The following is a 17,634-nucleotide window of genomic DNA, read 5'->3' on the forward strand; positions in this document are numbered from 1 at the left end:
TGCAGTGCCAAGTCAAATGTTTTATAAAAATCTAAGTATATTAGATCAACAATACTACCTTTGTCTACCAAACTTCTAATCTCATTAAAAATAATAATAAATAATAAATAATAATAATAATAATAATAATATCAAGGTAGTTTGACAAAATCTGTCATCCATAAACCCATGTTGATTTGCATTTATGACTCTCCTTTAAATTCTTTATTTACCGCGTTCCATATCAGCCAGTCCATTATCTTGCCTGGGATCAATATCAGGTTGACAGGCCTATAATTACGAGGACCATCCTGTTTATCCTTTTAAAAATCGGTACAACTTTTTTTTCCAGACTTTTGGAACTTTCCCAATGCTCCAAGACTTATAGAAAAACTAAAATTAATGGTCCAACAAGCTACTCAGCCAGCTCTTTTAAAACTCTTGGATGCAAGTTACCTGGACCTGCAGATTTAAATATGTCTAACTATAAGAGCCATTTAACATCCTCCAGAGATATTAGTGGAATGGATCGGAACAAGATAGATGATTTAGTTGGGATTGGTCCTGCTTTGAGCAGGGGTTGGACTAGATCTCCTGAGGTCCCTTCCAATCCTGATATTCTATGATTCTAAGAGATATTAACATATGAGATATCTGTTACTAACACTAAATACAGAATAGGAATATTTATTAAATATGTCTGCCTTTTTAAGGGTCTAGGTTCCCTGTACAATGCCTAGAAGAGAGTTAGGCACTTAAGAACGGCATGCATTCAAGCCAGCATGCTGAGCTAATACGAAATGCTGAGGTGAGGGGTAGGTTCTAAGCCCCACTTTTTCGAAGGGAGTTAGGCATCTTCCTCTGTCCTGGACATAGGGACCCTATCTCTGCTTGGGATTCACAGAATGAACCCTTCTTGGAGACACCCACCTAAAAATTTTTTTTTTTGGGTGGCGGGGGGGGGGGGGGAGGGAGGGTAGAAGAAGAAATGCAGTGGCCACTTCTTTAGCCTTTAGCCCAGAGGTTAATGTTCACTTCCTCTCGCCTTCCTAATGTGGAGAAGAGATTTGAATTTGGGTCTCCCCCCTCAGGCATGTGCTCCAACCACTAGGCTATAGAGTCAGCCTCACTCTTTCTTTGGCTCAGTGTACAATGTATATACACAGTGGAACAGCTTCAATGGGAGAGACTGAGATCCACACGATAACATCCCACAGCCTTAGCCATAGCTTTGTGGTTAGGGAACTTGCCTGAGAGGGGAAAAGACCCAAGTTCAAATTCCCTCTTCACATAAAACAGAGGGGGGGGGAAATGAACCTAGTCCCCTAGGCGTCTACATTTTGGTTAAAGGCCCTAACCACTTGACTAAAGGTTAAGGAAGTGACCAGTGTGTTTCTTCCAAAAAACGGGTTATGTGCCTGCCTCCAGGACAGCAAACCGCTGTGAACCCCAAGCATAGGTAGGTATAGTGGTCTAAAAAAGTTAAGGGGGTGACTGCCACCTCCTCCTTCCCTCCAACTCTGGTCATTTTGTCTGGGTTTAGGCATGCTCTGAGCTTGCCTATCAGATCAGGCCCTGCAGGCAATTAGCAGAGCACCTTATTCAAGGACTTAATTGGGAGATTGGTGCCCAGGCACTTGACTGAGGCAGTTGTGCGCATGCTAACTGGCATTAATTAAAGTGCTCTAGGCACCTAATAGTGCAAATTTAAGCATTAAGGGACTTCAGGCACTTACAGGGTTAGGTGGCAACTCAACAAGGGTTTTGAGGATCTCAAAGGCACCTAAAGTGGCTATTGGAAGCCTAAGTCCTTTTGTGGATCTACCCATTAGTTGCTCCATCTCACCAACATATTCATATCACAAGATACCTGATCACCTTTTAGCAGTGACTAACTTTAGGACAGTCCCAAGTCCGTAAGTTTTTTGAACACGCCTTATTCTGATGGGAAATTTCCCCCATTTCCTCTCCCCACTCATTTTACAATCTTTATATTCTCAGAGTTCCAGACAGTGAAATCTCTGTAGTTCATAGCCCAACAGCCCAATGCTCTGTGCAATTCAGGAGAGCATGAATGCCTGAGCTTCTCTGTGCCCCTTTCCCCATTGAGGCAGAAAGCAACACCACCAGCCACAAGCCAAACAAATTCAAGAGTTTGAGGTTAGTCTCGAATTCAAAGCTGCCACATCACTGCCTGACAGTCAGCCCCATATTTTATGTAAACCCAAATAAAAAATAAAACCTAGTAATTGGAAAAGAAATGAAACAGATAGGTGGAATGTATAAAAACAAATGAGAAGTGGAATGACTACAAAATGCCACCACAAGACAGTAACTTCAAGAGTTAATGGAAAGAACTTGAATACGTTCTATACAGGAAACTTCTGGAAATTTTGCCAGAAAAGAGCAGAAACACTCTGAAAGGTATTCTCGGTGATAAAAAGATCACTTCGAACAGCTTGTGTCTAAGCTTACATTTTCAGGGTGGGAAATGTGATGCAAGGCAGAACAGTAGGAAAAAAGCCAAGAGAAGAAAGAGGAGGATACTTATGGTGCCATATCAAGCAGCTGGCTTTTAATGGTCTATCCAACCATAGTTCTTAACCTCCAGACCCTTTAGCCCCAGAGTACTACTATTTTTGCTTTGTACTGGATTCTTCTCTTGCCCTATTTTCTATTAATTCATGGCAAAAGGAGAAAATGGAGGTTGTACCCCAACTATGGTTACTGTACACACAAGTATTAAATACTGTGCTAAGGCCATATAATCATTAGGTAAACTAGAGGACTATACAACTGTTGGACCACAGCTTAGCTATTGCTGCTTCTGTGGATGAGATTGTGTGCATTTGTAAGTATTGTGGCATAGGTTTATATTATGGAAACCCTTGCGTGATGGGGGAAAGCATCTTAGGTTCCATCCATAGTTCATTCTAAATTACAGCTTGCTATAAATCTTTAGGCCACCCATAGTTTAAAGCCTATCACAACCTGAGGACAAGAAGTTATAGTAATAAAACTTGAATTAACTACAATGTTCACCATTACAAAAGGTAGCTATAAGCAGGGTCGGCTCTAACTTTTTTGCCGCCCCAAGCAGCAAAAAAAAAAAAAAAAAAAAAAAAAAAAAGCCCTCCCCCACCCCCCCGCCGCCGGAGCGCCCCTCCCCCCCCCGCGGAATGCCGCGCTGCACCGCCCCCCGCCACGCCAAGATTGGCCGCCCCAAGCATGTGCTTGGTTGCCTGGTGCCTGGAGCTGGCCCTGGCTATAAGTTAAAATAAATGCATGCTGGTTTTGACAATCCTTTGATTTAATATTTTGTAGTTGGAAGAGCAAACTTCACACAAATTAAAAGGGTAATGCCATTCATGAATTTAACCAAATGAAAGTCAATTAATATCAAAAACACACATTAAACTACTTAACACTGATCTATTGTGTTCACTAATATCCATCATTCTGTGGTATTAGAGATAGAATAGATGTCTGGGTCGGTTCTTGGTGTAACAGACCGAGACTAGACAGTGCTGATATTATTGTAGCTTCAATCTAGGAGAGATCCTTGGTTTTGGCATAGGTCATCAGCATATATAAAACTTTTTGTGCTGAGATGGATCAGTTGATCATTCATATACATGATGAAAAGTATTGGTGAGAATACGCTGTCTTGTGGTAGGCCATTTTTCTGGTGCCACCATTGGCTTCCCTTCCACAGTTAAACATAAAAACATTGCAATCTCTCCTAGAACCATCAGTTATATAGTGATCTTTCCTCGTGTTGTTTATTTTAGAAAGGAGCTTTCAGTGATTCACTGTGTCATATGCTGCTGACAGGTGCTGTGTTTGTTGACCTGTTACCATACCCTTTTTAAAGCCATCTTCAATATACTGAGTGATGTTCAGCACTCGACCAGTGCATTATTTGCCTGGAGGAACCCTGCTTGCTCTGGGATTAAATGCTTTTCAACAAGCGGTGATAGGTAGTTTAGAACGAAAGGCTTGTAGAGGTGGCATAGTAGCAATATAGGCCTGAAGTCCTTCAGCTTCATCGCGTACCTCCCCGGCTTCAGGGCCATAACAGGAACGTTCATGTCATGACCCCTGTCAGATTCTCTGGATCTGCGAATCCTGCTGTACACTTATCACTACAACATAGCCATTTGCTTTGATTGACTCCTAGCATGTATTACAACTACAAACCAATACCAAATCAAAGGAAATCAAACCCAGAGTGCTTTTACATTTCTTACATTCCTTCATGAAGGAACTGGACTGGTAAAGTTATACTATAGTAGTAAGGACAATGATAAATCACTTAATTATCAGAAATGCTAATGGGCCTAAAAATTCATATATTACAACCCTCACCAAATCTGTAAATAAAGACAATGTCAACTTTTCTTGCTGTTAATAGTGTGCAGTATCTTATGGATACATCGTTTTCCTCCTTTACATTTTGTATGGTATTCTTCTAAAGTACTTTCTGTGGGCTTTAAACAGGGTCACTCCCTTTGTAGCCACTCAAAGAATGCATTTCACAATTCCCTATAATTTAATCATTGTTAGTCGTAACAGTCTATTGTCAAAATATAATTCGCTCATTTATTTTAGCATCAGAGCACTCAAGCATGTTCAATTTACGAGCAACACAGTCACATGTCATGGCCACGAGAGAGACCCATTGCAGAGCTGCTGAAAGGTTTTGTTCAGAAACAAGTTGTTTTTCTCATGACTACCTGTAGGCTAAAATCTAGGAGTCCAACAGCCGTGCACATTACTTTCAGGAGGAAAAACAATGCAAAAGCATTTAAGACATAGTTCTGAGCTTACTCCAACACAACTAGTTGACTAATCACCATTACAGAGTTTTTATAGTGAGTCCGGGGGTGAGTCCATGAGTGGACAGAAGAAAATAGTTTGTTTCACTATCCCTGCCCCATCTCTGAACTCAAAGGCCCATGAGTAGCATAAAAAGCATGGTTCGTATCTAAATGGGTTGACGGTACTACTGCAGTCACTGGGGGTGGAAGAGGGCCAGGACTGTAAAGAGACGCTCAGAGCTCTAAAACACAGGGAAGTGCAATGGGAGGGGTGCTTCATGGTCAAATGTCATAAGAAAATAGTGACCAGGCAGAAAACCAGTACGGTACATAACATGAGCTACCTATGCAGCCAACTTGCTAGCAGGTTATACTTACACAAAGAACAGCAGGAACGACTATGAGATAGAAATGAGGGGAATAGTCAAGACTCAGGAATCATCCCTGAGTTGGGGGCATGAGGAGAAAAATCAGAGTAACTGAAGTAAACATTAGCCGTTATTGCAAGCTAATGGCCAGGACACCAAGACTGAAGGAAAGAAAGAGACCACGAAGTCTAGGGCAGACAACCACTAAATCACTTTACAAAAAGTGGGAACCAAAACCCCAGTTAAAAACCATGAGTCCCAAATTAAGCCCCAGCATGAAGATTAAAAGCAAGAGCATATCAGTGGCAAAAGAAGACCCACCGCATGTGATAGATGTATATGTAGGATGAAATCATACCAGTCAATAGCACCTAATCTAACAGTCTGCTGCATGACAAGTCATATCTCATGCTCTGAGGGCACTATAGGAATACTGGAATCAAGACCATTTTAATTGTGCATGCCCAGATCTTCATTGAAAACCTACAAAGCATTGCTACCAGGTATAGCAAAGGTTGTACATGAATTTCATATGTAATCCTGCTTTCTCACCCAGTCCTCTAAATGTTTGACAAAAATCCTCTCTTCCAAGTTTTACAAGGGTGAAAAGATAACCTTTCCATTTGGGGGGTGGGGGGAAATGGACTTTCTTACTACACAAAACTAAAAGGGACCGAATTCGAAACATTTAAAACTTCCGCCTGGTATATCGGTAGATCAGGATGAAGGCTACAACCAACTTTTTTTAAAATAGTGCAGTTATTGGAGAAATCACTTCTGTGCACACTCAGTGCACATTTAGGATTTCTGACAGAGGCTAAGGAAGCCCCCGCCACCCATCTTTCCATGGCATCTTTTTGCATGGTTCTCTGTCCAGCTGTTGCCCAGATAATATGCAGTGGACAGAGTGCATGTCTCATTGTAACACACCAAGCTCTGCCAAAACTTAAAAATGTATTTCTTAATAAGTGTAAAATATTAAGCTGCAAAAGAATTGCAGATGCTAACATTTCAGAGGTCCCTGCAATTTGTGCTACTATATATTCTGCAAGGTTTAAGCTTTCATATAAAAAAATTAAATTGCTATCCCTTTCTATTACTCAGATAAAGCCACCACAACATACAAAGACAACACACTGCTCTATTAACCCTACTTTGCAAAAAGCCATTCATTGCCCCAGCATAGGATGGAACTTATTCTGTTCAATGCAATGAGGTGTGAACTTGAAAGTTAGTGTTATTTATTAATTATTAGTATAATAAAACCACCATCTACACAGCAGTAGCACCCAGACATCCAATCAGGTTACGGCCCCATTGTGCTACGTGATGTACAAGCACGTGGAATGACATGATCCCTGCCCTGAAGATGCACCATGAAATTTGTCATTCTGTTTTGGAAATATCCATATTAAGATCTGAAAGTCTGCACCGGCCTTACAGGTCAGCATTAAAGTGCATTGGAACAGCTGTGTACAGAAACTTAGGTATTGTTATCAATATTTAATCAAAGAATGTGAATTTATCAAAATCTCACTCCCCCCTTTTTAAAGAGCTTATGCAGTTTCTCACAATAAAATGTAGTTTTGTAAGAAACAGTAACAATAATGTTTTGCATTTAGCTGAAGTTTCACAAATGAGTCATTTACAAACAAAAAGACCAGTATAACAAAAGACCCAGCAAGCTACAAACTACTGAACTGTGCAGCTTTCAGATGCCAAAGCTTTAATGCAATGAAACAGCACCACAACTATCTGATGTATCATTAATCCAAGCCAATATTTTACAGGGAACCTTTTCAGTCTCCAAAGGTTACTGGTGATTCCTGAAAAAGATCCAGTAATGATGCAGAGGTAATTTCTCAAGCAGTGTTCAATTTTGAAATCTGTCCAGACTTCAAAAAAGGCTGAGGATAAAAGTGGAATTTACTTTCCAATTAGGTCACACATCATAATACACCAATGGCTAAATGCTGTCAACTATAGTATTCCTTTGTCACGCTCAGTTCTGCATTAAATTTGAAACACACATATTTGGGATTCATCCAAAACAATCTACGTTGTGAGTAGCGGAATTAAACTTTCCCAGAGCAAAAACCTCTAGAAGGCAAGATAGAGAAGGCTAATGTATTACAGAGCAACAGTAGTGACCCCAAAGTTACAACTGAGTTTTTATTATAAAACCTTTTGGAATGGCCCACCTCTGGGATTTCTCTGGTAATATGGAATAGGTTCAAGTTCAAAGGACAGTGCATGGTACAAGTCCCAAACTGCGTGTTATCTAGAACTTTTTAGAAGTTCCATGGCATTATTATTGGGGAAGCACCAGAATTTCAGAAGTAAGGGAGAAATGTAGCGTTCAATTGCAAGGATGGGTAATAGGAAAGTTTATCTGAGCTCACCTGAAAGTTTACTCTGCTAGATACCTAGATCCATTACAATGAGTACTTCAACCTACTTACAGGTTGGAGGGCAGAACCAGACTGATTAATCATTGATGGTAGGGGAATGCCCCAATCCCTGAAGTTTTACAAAACTCCCACGGCCAGAATAATTCCATCCTACTTCACTGAATTACAGATTAATTTAGCTTTGATCAGTATAGTCAAGGACAAGGAAATGGTCTCTGGCCAAAAAAAAGCACACACAGCATCACTGCTGGTCTCTCTCCTCTCCCTGGTCAAGGGAGCAGTGGAGAGTGTGGAAAGAACTTGACCAGCTTTGAAAGTGTCTTTCTGCATCCTAGGCCCCGAAATGTGGAGAAGCCAGGAGGTCTTGTTGTTTTTATATAGATAAAAATAAGTCAATCAACCCACCAAATAGTCTACCAAATTTACTACTAATAAATGACAAGACAATTCTGGGGGCATGCACAGTTCTGCTTAATCAAACTTGTGTCATGAAAGCCCGTCTACCTTTCTGTTTACCTCCTTCTTGATATATAGTGTACACCAAACAGGAAACTTTGCTCTGTCCAGGATTCTGATTGGCATAGGGCTGATCATACTCTTCCTAGTTTATGGAAGACTCAGACAGATTTGTCTATCACAACCATGTCAAGCCTGTTATTGATCGAAGAGTGCTCCAAGACTAAGTTTCCAGCTACTAGATGCTGTACTTTTACTGCTAATCATTCCCTGCATTGAATCAGGATCTGAATTAGAATTCCATATCTCATCATTTGTATCTGGTATCTGTCAATGATTGTGCTGCCTGGTTCACCAATGGTGAAGAAGGAATGTTTACAAGAGTTTGTTTTTCTATAAATGGTAGTTAAGGAAGTGGAGAACAGACAATGAGACCTTGACCTCTTGATCCTGCCCAGATTGGGTTGAGGGGGGAAAAACCACATTCTGCCATAGAGAAAGCAGAGCTCCTCAATGAGACACTTAAAAGGGCTGGAGCTGGAGAGAGATCTGTCCTTATGCCTGAGAGACGCTGTAGAGTTTTCTACTTGAAGTTTGCAGGACCACCAACTTCTGCAGTACCTCAGGTACTGGGAGAAGTACAAGGGAGGAGAGCTAAAGGGAAAAATTCCCTAAAGGAAACCAGACCTGGGATATGACTGGGATTAAGACATATGATTGAGATGGAATTTAGTTTTCCCTCAAAAAAAAAAAAAAAAAAAAAGCTCTGCAGCAGGTAGGTAGAGTTTGAGTGACCAGCCACAGTGGAGACACACAAGAAAAACCGGTGGAAACTTTAGGGGACAGGGCATTCCCTGGATGGCAGTGACTAACAGGTCTGGTTTTGTCCTCCCACAATGCAAGCAGGCTGAGAACTCAGTAATGCATCTGTAGAAATTATCATGATGAAAACAGGTTCTAGTCACTTATTTAAATCAAACCAGCTGATCCATCTCCACACTTTGCCCTCATTCCAATAGCAGTACAAGTTCAACAAAAGTTCTTCTAAACCGTTTTTACTGTTCATTTTAGACAACCAAGAGAAATTCAATTTTGTGTTGGGTGCAAGGTAAGCAGAAAAGATCTTTGGAACTGTATTTCTAAGAAGTTTTACCTTAAAAGTATTTTATTAAAGGAATACGCAGGTTAAGGCTTAGTTAAAGTGGTTTTATCTACATGGCAGACAATTGGGGGAAAAAAAAAAAAAAAAAAAAAAAAAAAACTACGCTGTTCCACTTTCAGTTCTCATGCACTAGGACAATGCAGCAATGTTTGTGCATCAAACCCTGCAGAGGATGTAAAAGAATTCTTTCCATTGGAACTGATAATTTAACGTAAACATTTCTATTATCTTAGATTTTGTACAAGCCTACTTTTACAGAATAATTTTTTTTTTATTTCAAAGTTTCAAATGATAGTTTCTGTAACTAGGCTGAGAACTGAAGAGTATTTGAAAGGGAGCCTAACAAATACCAAAACTAAGAAGAGACCAGTAAATCTCTTATTGTAATGTATCCACTAGAAATAATGACAATAATACGTTATACTATTTTATAATTCATTATCCCAGAAACAGTGCATGATATATGTCCAAAGTAATAAATATTGAGCAAGCCAAGTATGAATGAACGCAATGCTTATCTTTACAGCCAGCTGTATGATGGAGATGGATGGTTCAGAGATGAACATTAAATCCCTCAAAGACAACTGAAGAATAAGAAAACGGCTAACCTTTACAAATGAAATGTTTATTTTGTGCTGAAAAAGCTTTTGCGGTGTTACTATGTATTGATATCTTTTGGACCAGACTGTTCTGCATTTACTTTCATTAGGCATCATTACAAAAAGGTGCTTTCAACACGGTCACAATTTTCACCACTGTTTCCATCTTTTCAAAGCCAGGAAAATCTCACCCTTCCACCATACCAGTGAAAATGCTTTGCTTGGGTTCTTCTTTGAAGTTTGGATGTCAAATTGCACCAAACACTTTGATCGCATGCTTAATAAATGCCTTTGTTTAACCAGTTTCTTTTATCAGTTAGGCACTGAAAGAATTTTATTCTAAATAATACTGGTTATGATTGACAGTGAATTTACCACTTCGGGTAATTTAGTCAATTCAGAGTGCTAATTCAAGTCATATGACTGGCCAGGTGTTAAGATTGACTGGTATCTGTAACTTGATGCATTGTAAGTGGAGTAAAATAAAGCCATATGCCTTTGCAAGCCATCTTTCCTCCTTCAGGCCCAAGAGCATGATACCTCACAGACTGAAAGAATTGCAATTAAATATTTCAGGTCTTTTTAAAGCCAATTCATGCCACTAGAAAAAAATACTGCACTATTTACCATTAAAATAGAAGTATTATGCATACAAGCCATAAAGATACCACTTCTTTTTTCCTTTTTCTTTTAAAACAGCTTACATTTTCAAAGAGTTGTTTGACATTTGGCCACAGTCTATTTGAAGTCACTAAGTAGGGTGACCAGATGTCCCGATTTTATAGGGACAGTCCCAATATTTGGGGCTGTCTTATATAGGCACCTATTACCTCCCCCCCCCACCACCAAACCCTGTCCCGATTTTTCACACTTGCTGTTTGGTCACCCTATCACCAAGTGACTGGCTTGTGTGCAGCTAAATCCCAAGTAAGTTTTAGCCCAGTGCTTGTGTGCAAGTTTGGGGACAGGAGAGAAGCTGGGAGGGTAGCCCTCCTAGTAAAAGAAATGCAACACTACTGAAGGTAAAACCTTTCACGTAGGACTATCGGGATCATGGTATGTAATCAGTTAATTTTCAGGCTCATCACATATTGATTATAACCTTGCAATGCTGTTTATACTCTCTTAATTGTTATTTATACAGTAGCAAAAGCTCTGATTTTGCATCTAAATTCTAGTCTACCCTGTGTTCAGCTCAACTGACATAGGTTTGCCACTTTTTATACATATTAGGGCTGTCTAATCGCCGTTAACTCCCATGATTAACAAATTAATAGAGATTAAAAAAATCATAATTAATTGCAGTTTTAATCGCACTGTTAAACAATAAATACCAATTGAAATTTATTAAATATTTTGGATTTTTTTCCTACATTTTCTTATTGATTTCAATTACAACACAGAATACTAAGTGTATATTATTTTTATTACAAATATTTGCACTACAAAAATGATAAAAGAAATAGTATTTTTCATTCACCTCATACAAGTACTGTAGTGCAATCTCTTTGTTGTGAAACTGCAACTTACAAATATAGATTTGTTACATAACTGTACTCAAACAAAACAATGTAAAACTTCAGCGCCTACAAATCCACTTAGTCCTTACTTCTTGTTCAGCCAGTTGCTAAGAAAAACAAGTGTTTACATTTACAGGAGATAATGTTGCCCTCTTCTTATTTACAACGTCACCAGAAAGTGAGAACAGGCATTTGCAGGCACTTTTGTAGCTGGCATTGCAAGATGTTTACGTGCCACATATGCATGGGTGTGGAGTTCTATGGGCCCATGGTGCCTGGGCTCTATGGGCCCGGCTCCAGCACTGTCTGAGGCCGGGTCATTCCCTCAGCCTCGCCTTCCGCCCCCAAGGCGCCCCCTCCCCCCCGGGCCATTTAGAACAGCCAAGGGCCCCCACTCACCACCGGCAGCGCAGTGGAGCTGAGCAGCTTCCTGCCTGCTCACTCCACGTAGCTGCCGGGCCCCACCCTGCAGCCCCTGGGCAGGATGGGTCTGTGTCCCACCCCAAGCGCCCCTACGTTCAATAGGAAGCTGCAGGGGCAGTGCCTGGGGATAGCAGCACATGAAAACGTCCAGCCTGCCCTGCCTAGGAGGGGGGTGTCGAGAGTTAATCCCCAGATGAGTCACAAGGAGGTGCCCGAGCAGTGAGGGGTAAACCTCAAGATACTGCTCCCATTCAAGTTGATCATAAAACCCATATGGACTTGAATGGAGGCATAGCTAGGCTAATGCTTAATAACACTAAGTGTTTTTTAAAAATCCCACCCTTTGCTTGTTGCAATATGACAACATGATGGTGCCCCTTCCGCCATAAAGATTGTATTCTGAATGTCCATTGTTGGTTGAGGGGGTAGGGAAAGGGGAAGGGAATCAGAATGTGTCAACTGAAGATTACTTGTCCGTCTGACCTTTTCTTTTAAAGAAGGAGTTAAGCGCATTCACTCATTAGAGATCTTTACTGAAAACTGTGTTGTCTTTAGTTTATTTTTAGGGTCTTTAACAAAAATATCTTTAGCCACATTATGTTTTTGCCACAAGGGAAATACAGAAATATTTTCATTAGAAGCATGAGTGTTCCTTTGTTCAACTATATGTGAAAAACTATAGAAGTATTAGTTTTAAGACTTGTAACATGACGCCCAGCAAATGAAGCATTGGGGGTGTATCTCGGTCATAAACCTAGCGGCTGTACAGTCTTTTCAGTCCTTTTTCAGGCAGTTTACAGCAGCTAAGTCATCCAATTTCACTGGAATTCAGAGGGGGGAAAAATAGGCTAGAAAACAGTATGCTTGAGAGCATTGGTAAGCAACAGGTTTATGCAATAGCCCAGTGGTTGAAGAGCGCAGAAAACTGTTAAACTCACCTTTCCTGGTTACCAGGAATAGGAAAAGAAGCTACATTATACTAGGCTTACAGAACTGAATCCAGAGTCAAGGAGATTACATTAGGTAAAACATACAGCCACCATTTCTGGCCACAATATTAGGCCTGGAAATTGCTACTCAGCTTCAGTGACTATTGTATCGTGTACCTTTTTTACTCATGTAGATATCAGATTGCCTTTTTATACAGCAGTGAGATTAAATGATGAGGATAGAGAGAATGACCCACAAATACAGGAATTATTGTTAATACCATTGAACACAAACATTTATCCACATTGTTTGGCTCATATGAAAAACTTGATGTTTTAGAATGAAAAAGAGCCATACTGTAAATAGTCTATACAAATATGGGCATTCAGATGGCAATATGTGCATGTATACTGTACAATCTCTGTGACCAGCTTTCCTTAATAAACTTCAGCTACCTATTAAATAGTGATACATCAATGTACCCTCTCATTCCATTCCTAAGCTTTTCTTTCCTCCTCTCCTAAAAACTTTTGAATGGTATCATTTTGATTGCAAGCCTTTCAGAACAAAGAATATTTCATCCTTATTTGTAAGTGCAACAAACAAAAACCAAGAAATTCTTACGTAGTCCTAGAAGTTTATTTTCTTACTAATTCCTTCGTAGGAAAAATACATATACACCTCATTTTATCTCCTTCCTCTGAAGCATCAGGGATGGAGATTAGGGGAGGCGCATGGCTCTGAACTGGCACTGAGCATTTTCTCTCAAGTGCTTAGCTGGCTGGTTCTTGCTCATATACTCAAGGACTAACTCATCACCATATCAGAGTTTGGGCAATTATTATCCCCCAGGTCAGATTGGCATGACTTTGGAAGGTGGGGAGGAAGGAGGACAGGGTTTACCTTCCTCTGCAGCATGGAGGTGTGGTTCACTTGCCAGGATTATCTGAATATCTCTCATTTAATCATTTAGCTGCCATTGTAGGGGCCATGGGCAAAGGAGCACCTCAGATCCTCCTATTCCCCTCCTGTGGGCTGTAATACTATGGTCTAATTTCAGTTGTTGGGTTGAGTGTGCAGGGGTTGGTGGCCTGTGATATACAAGAGGTCAGGCTAGATGATCTTCTGGTCCCTTCTGGTCTTAATCTTTATGACCTCTACTAAGACGGAAGTAAAGTTTGTTTTTCTTTCTAAGTATCAGAGGGGTAACCGTGTTAGTCTGGATCTGTAAAAAGCAACAAAGAGTCCTGTGGCACCTTATAGACTAACAGACTTATTGGAGCATAAAATTTCATGAATACCCACTTCGTCAGACGCATGTGGTGGAAATTTCCAGAGGTAGGTATAAATATGCAGGCAAGGATCAGTCTGGAGATAACGAGGTCAGTTCAATCAGGGAGGATGAGGCCCTCTTCCAGCAGTTGAGGTGTGAACACCAAGAGAGGAGAAACTGCTTTTGTAGTTGGCTAGCCATTCAGTGTCTTTGTTTAATCCTGAGCTGATGGTGTCAAATTTGCAAATAAACTGAAGTTCAGCAGTTTCTCTTTGGAGTCTGGTCATGATGTTTTTTTGCTGCAGGATGGCTACCTTTAAATCTGCTATTGTGTGTCCAGGGAGATTGAAGTGTTCTCCTACAGGTTTTTATATATTGCAATTCCTAATATCTGACTTGTGTCCATTAATCCTTTTATGTAGGGACTGTCCAGTTTGCCCGATGTACATAGAGGGGCATTGCTGGCACATGATGGCGTATATTACTCATATGCACATTGGTGGATGTGCAGGTAAATGAACCGGTGGTGATGTTGTGGCTGATCTGGTTAGGTCCTGTGATGGTGTCGCTGGTGTAAATATGTGGGCAGAGTTGGCATCGAGGTTTGTTGCATGGATTGATTCCTGAGTTAGAGTTACTATGGTGCGATGTGTGGTTGTTGGTGAGAATATGCTTAAGGTTGGCGGGTTGTCTGTGGGCGAGGACTGGCCTGCCTCCCAAGGCCTGCGAAAGTGAGGGGTCGTTGTCCAGGGTGGGTTGTAGATCACTGGAGAGGTTTTAGTTGAGGACTGTAGGTGATGGCCAGTGGAGTTCTGTTGGTTTCTTTCTTGGGTTTGTCTTGCAGCAGGAGGCTTCTGGGTACATGTCTGGCTCTGTTGATTTGTTTCCTTATTTCCTCGTGTGGGTATTGGAGTTTTGAGAATGCTTGGTGAAGATCTTGTAGGTGGTCAGTCTCTGTCTGAGGGGTTGGAGCAAATGCGGTTATACCTCAGCGCTTCGCTGTAGACGATAGATTGTGTGGTGTGTCCGGGATGGAAGCTGGAGGCAAGGTAGGCAGGCATAGCAGTCGGTGGGTTTTCGGTATAGGGTAGTGTTAACGTGACTGTCACTTATTCATACCGTGGTGTCTAGGAAGTGGACCTCCCATGTAGGTTGGTCCAAGCTGAGGTTGATGGTGGGGTGCAAGCTGTTGAAATCGTGGTGGAATTCTTCTAGAGTCTCCTCCTTCTTTACTTCTAAGGACATGACCAGGCAGTTCATCTATTTAAGTTTTTAAGCCATGCTAATTTATCATGGCATTTAAACAAGTAGTTTCAGCACACTTTTTATAAAAATCACATGTTTAAATAATTCTCAACAGATGTTCAGAACCCTGCATTGGTACAGCTTGAGAACCAGAAAATGAGATCCACTCACCAGCTCTGATCTCACTATCCAAACTGAGTTAAAGAATTCGCTCACATTTCTTGAAAGCTTGTTTAAACCAGTATCCTGACAGTTATTTTCTCCAAAAGTTCTTTGAAAAATAGTACTTTAAGAGAGAGTTTGTCAGGCTATATTTCAGAAAAGGAACATCAACATTTCAAACTACTGAAGACAGTTCTATGTATAGCACCTAGCACCATCAGGTCCTGGCCCATAGTGCTGGGTAATATTAATATGTAGTTAAATGTTTTTCCTATCTTTCCTTAGCAAATCAACCATAATTGCAAATTAATGCACACTGGAAAACATAATCCCAACTACACATATCAAATCATGGGATCTAAATTAGCTGTTACAACTCAAGAAAGAACTTGGGAGTTATTGTGGATCGTTCTCGGAAAACATCCACTCAATGTGCAGCAGCAGTCAAAAAAGCTAACAATGTTAGGAATCATTAGGAAAGATAAGACAAAAAATATATTGCCTCTATATAAATCCAAGGTACACCCACATCTTGAATACTGCATGCAGATCTGGTCAACCCATCTCAAAAGAAGATATATTAAAATTGGAAAAGGGTAACAAATTATTGGGGTATAGAACAGCTTGCGTAAGAGGAGAGACTAATAAGACTGGGACTTTTCAGCTTGGAAAAGAGACTACAAAGGAGGGGGATATGATAGAGGTCTATAAAATCATGACTGATGTGGAGAAAGTAAACAAGAAAAATTATTTATCCTTATCATAATACAAGAATTAAGGGTCACTAAATGACATTAATAGGCAGCAGATTTAAAAACAACCAAAAGGACGTATTTCTTCACACAACACACACAGTAGTCAACCTGCAGAACTCTGCCAGAGGATGTTGTGAAGGCCAAAACTATAAACAGGGTTCAAAAAAGAACTAGATAAGTTCATGAAGAATAGGTACATCAATGGCTATTAGCCAGGATGGACAGCGATGCAAAACCATGCTCTGAAGTGTCCCTAGCCTCTGTTTACCAGAAATTGGAAAATGTGCGATAGGGGATGGATCACTTGATGATTAGCTGTTCTGTTCATTCCCTCTGAAGCACCTGGCATTGGCCACTGTCAGAAGATGGACCATTGGTCTAACCCAGTATGACTGCTTTTATAAGGAGGTTAAATATGGAACAGATAGCTTTAGTTTATCTAGCATGGCAGGAAATGAGACTACATTACCTTGATAGGAAGTTACAGCTCAAGGACCAATAGTCTTGCATCTCCTAACCTCTATTCCTTGGTAACCAGAAATAGAAGTTTATGTCTTGCTATCAACTGGTGGACTCCTGAGATAACTTATCCAAGAATGAATTAGGTTTCAAGAATGAACACCATGTGTGGCACTACAGATTTGCTAATAACAACTGACAACACAAAGTCTCCTAGGCTAAAAGTTCCTAAAATGTTTTTTTGCTAAGCTCCCCTTAGGAAATTCACATCCTAGGCATGCTGTCCTCATAGAAGGACTCAGTTCCCTGCCTGTCTCACTCCCTTACAGCAATGGGGCAGCAAATGGGGCATGAAGGGCTGGGGTCAGGAGGGGTGTGGAAAACTACACTGAGTACTGGCCCCCCCGCTGGACACAGACCCCTCAGCACAACTTCATCTGCTTCCCCCCCTACAGGCTCTGCCTCGCAGGGGAAGCAGACAGGGCTCTGTGCCTTGGGGCCATGCCAAAGAGGTAGGGTCAGCAGGCAGCTCTATCTGGCAGAGGGCTTAGTGTAGCCTTCAGCTCCCCGCTGATAGAGTCCCCACCACCTTCCTCTGCTGAGGAGGCCAACTGCTGGCTGGTAGCTGAGGCAGTGGGTAGTGAGACAGGCATAAATAAATAAAAATGATTCTACAGGTCACACCACAAAAGGACTCTTCTCATTGACCCCTTCCCAATAATCCAGTCCTTCTCCTACTATTTTGTTCTCAATGTTACATTCTGCAGATTGCCAGTATTGGCTCCACAGAGCACATTTGGTAAATGCGGATTGCTTTAGTACATCAATAAGGTAAAATTTAATAAAAGACAAGTGTAAAGTACAATTAGAAAGGGGAAAAAAAAAATCAAATTCACAAATGTTAAATGGAGAATAACTGCAATAATGTGGTAGTACTGCAGATGTAGTAGTGCAAATGGTGTGGTAGTGCTGCAGAGAAGGATCTCAGGGATAGAGTGAATCACAAACTGAATATGAGTAATGTGATGCAGTTGTGAAAAAGGTTAACATTCCGGGGTGTATTGCCAGGAGT

General features: G+C 40.8%; 2 protein-coding genes across 5 annotated transcripts in view; one reads left to right on the forward strand and one right to left on the reverse strand.

Annotated features, from left to right (window-relative positions):
* Positions 1-453, forward strand: part of LOC101942945 (transmembrane protein 214) — a 25,069-nt gene extending 24,616 nt beyond the window's left edge. The window contains exon 9 of the mRNA XM_065582376.1: positions 332-453. Within this exon, the coding sequence (XP_065438448.1) occupies positions 332-453 (122 nt within the window). The remainder of the gene's footprint in view (positions 1-331) is intronic.
* Positions 1-17,634, reverse strand: part of LOC101951390 (Gfo/Idh/MocA-like oxidoreductase domain containing 1) — a 344,332-nt gene that overhangs the window by 289,583 nt on the left and 37,115 nt on the right. The window lies entirely within an intron of this gene.

This window comes from Chrysemys picta, chromosome 2, assembly GCF_011386835.1.
Source record: "Chrysemys picta bellii isolate R12L10 chromosome 2, ASM1138683v2, whole genome shotgun sequence".
Lineage (NCBI taxonomy): Eukaryota > Metazoa > Chordata > Testudines > Emydidae > Chrysemys > Chrysemys picta.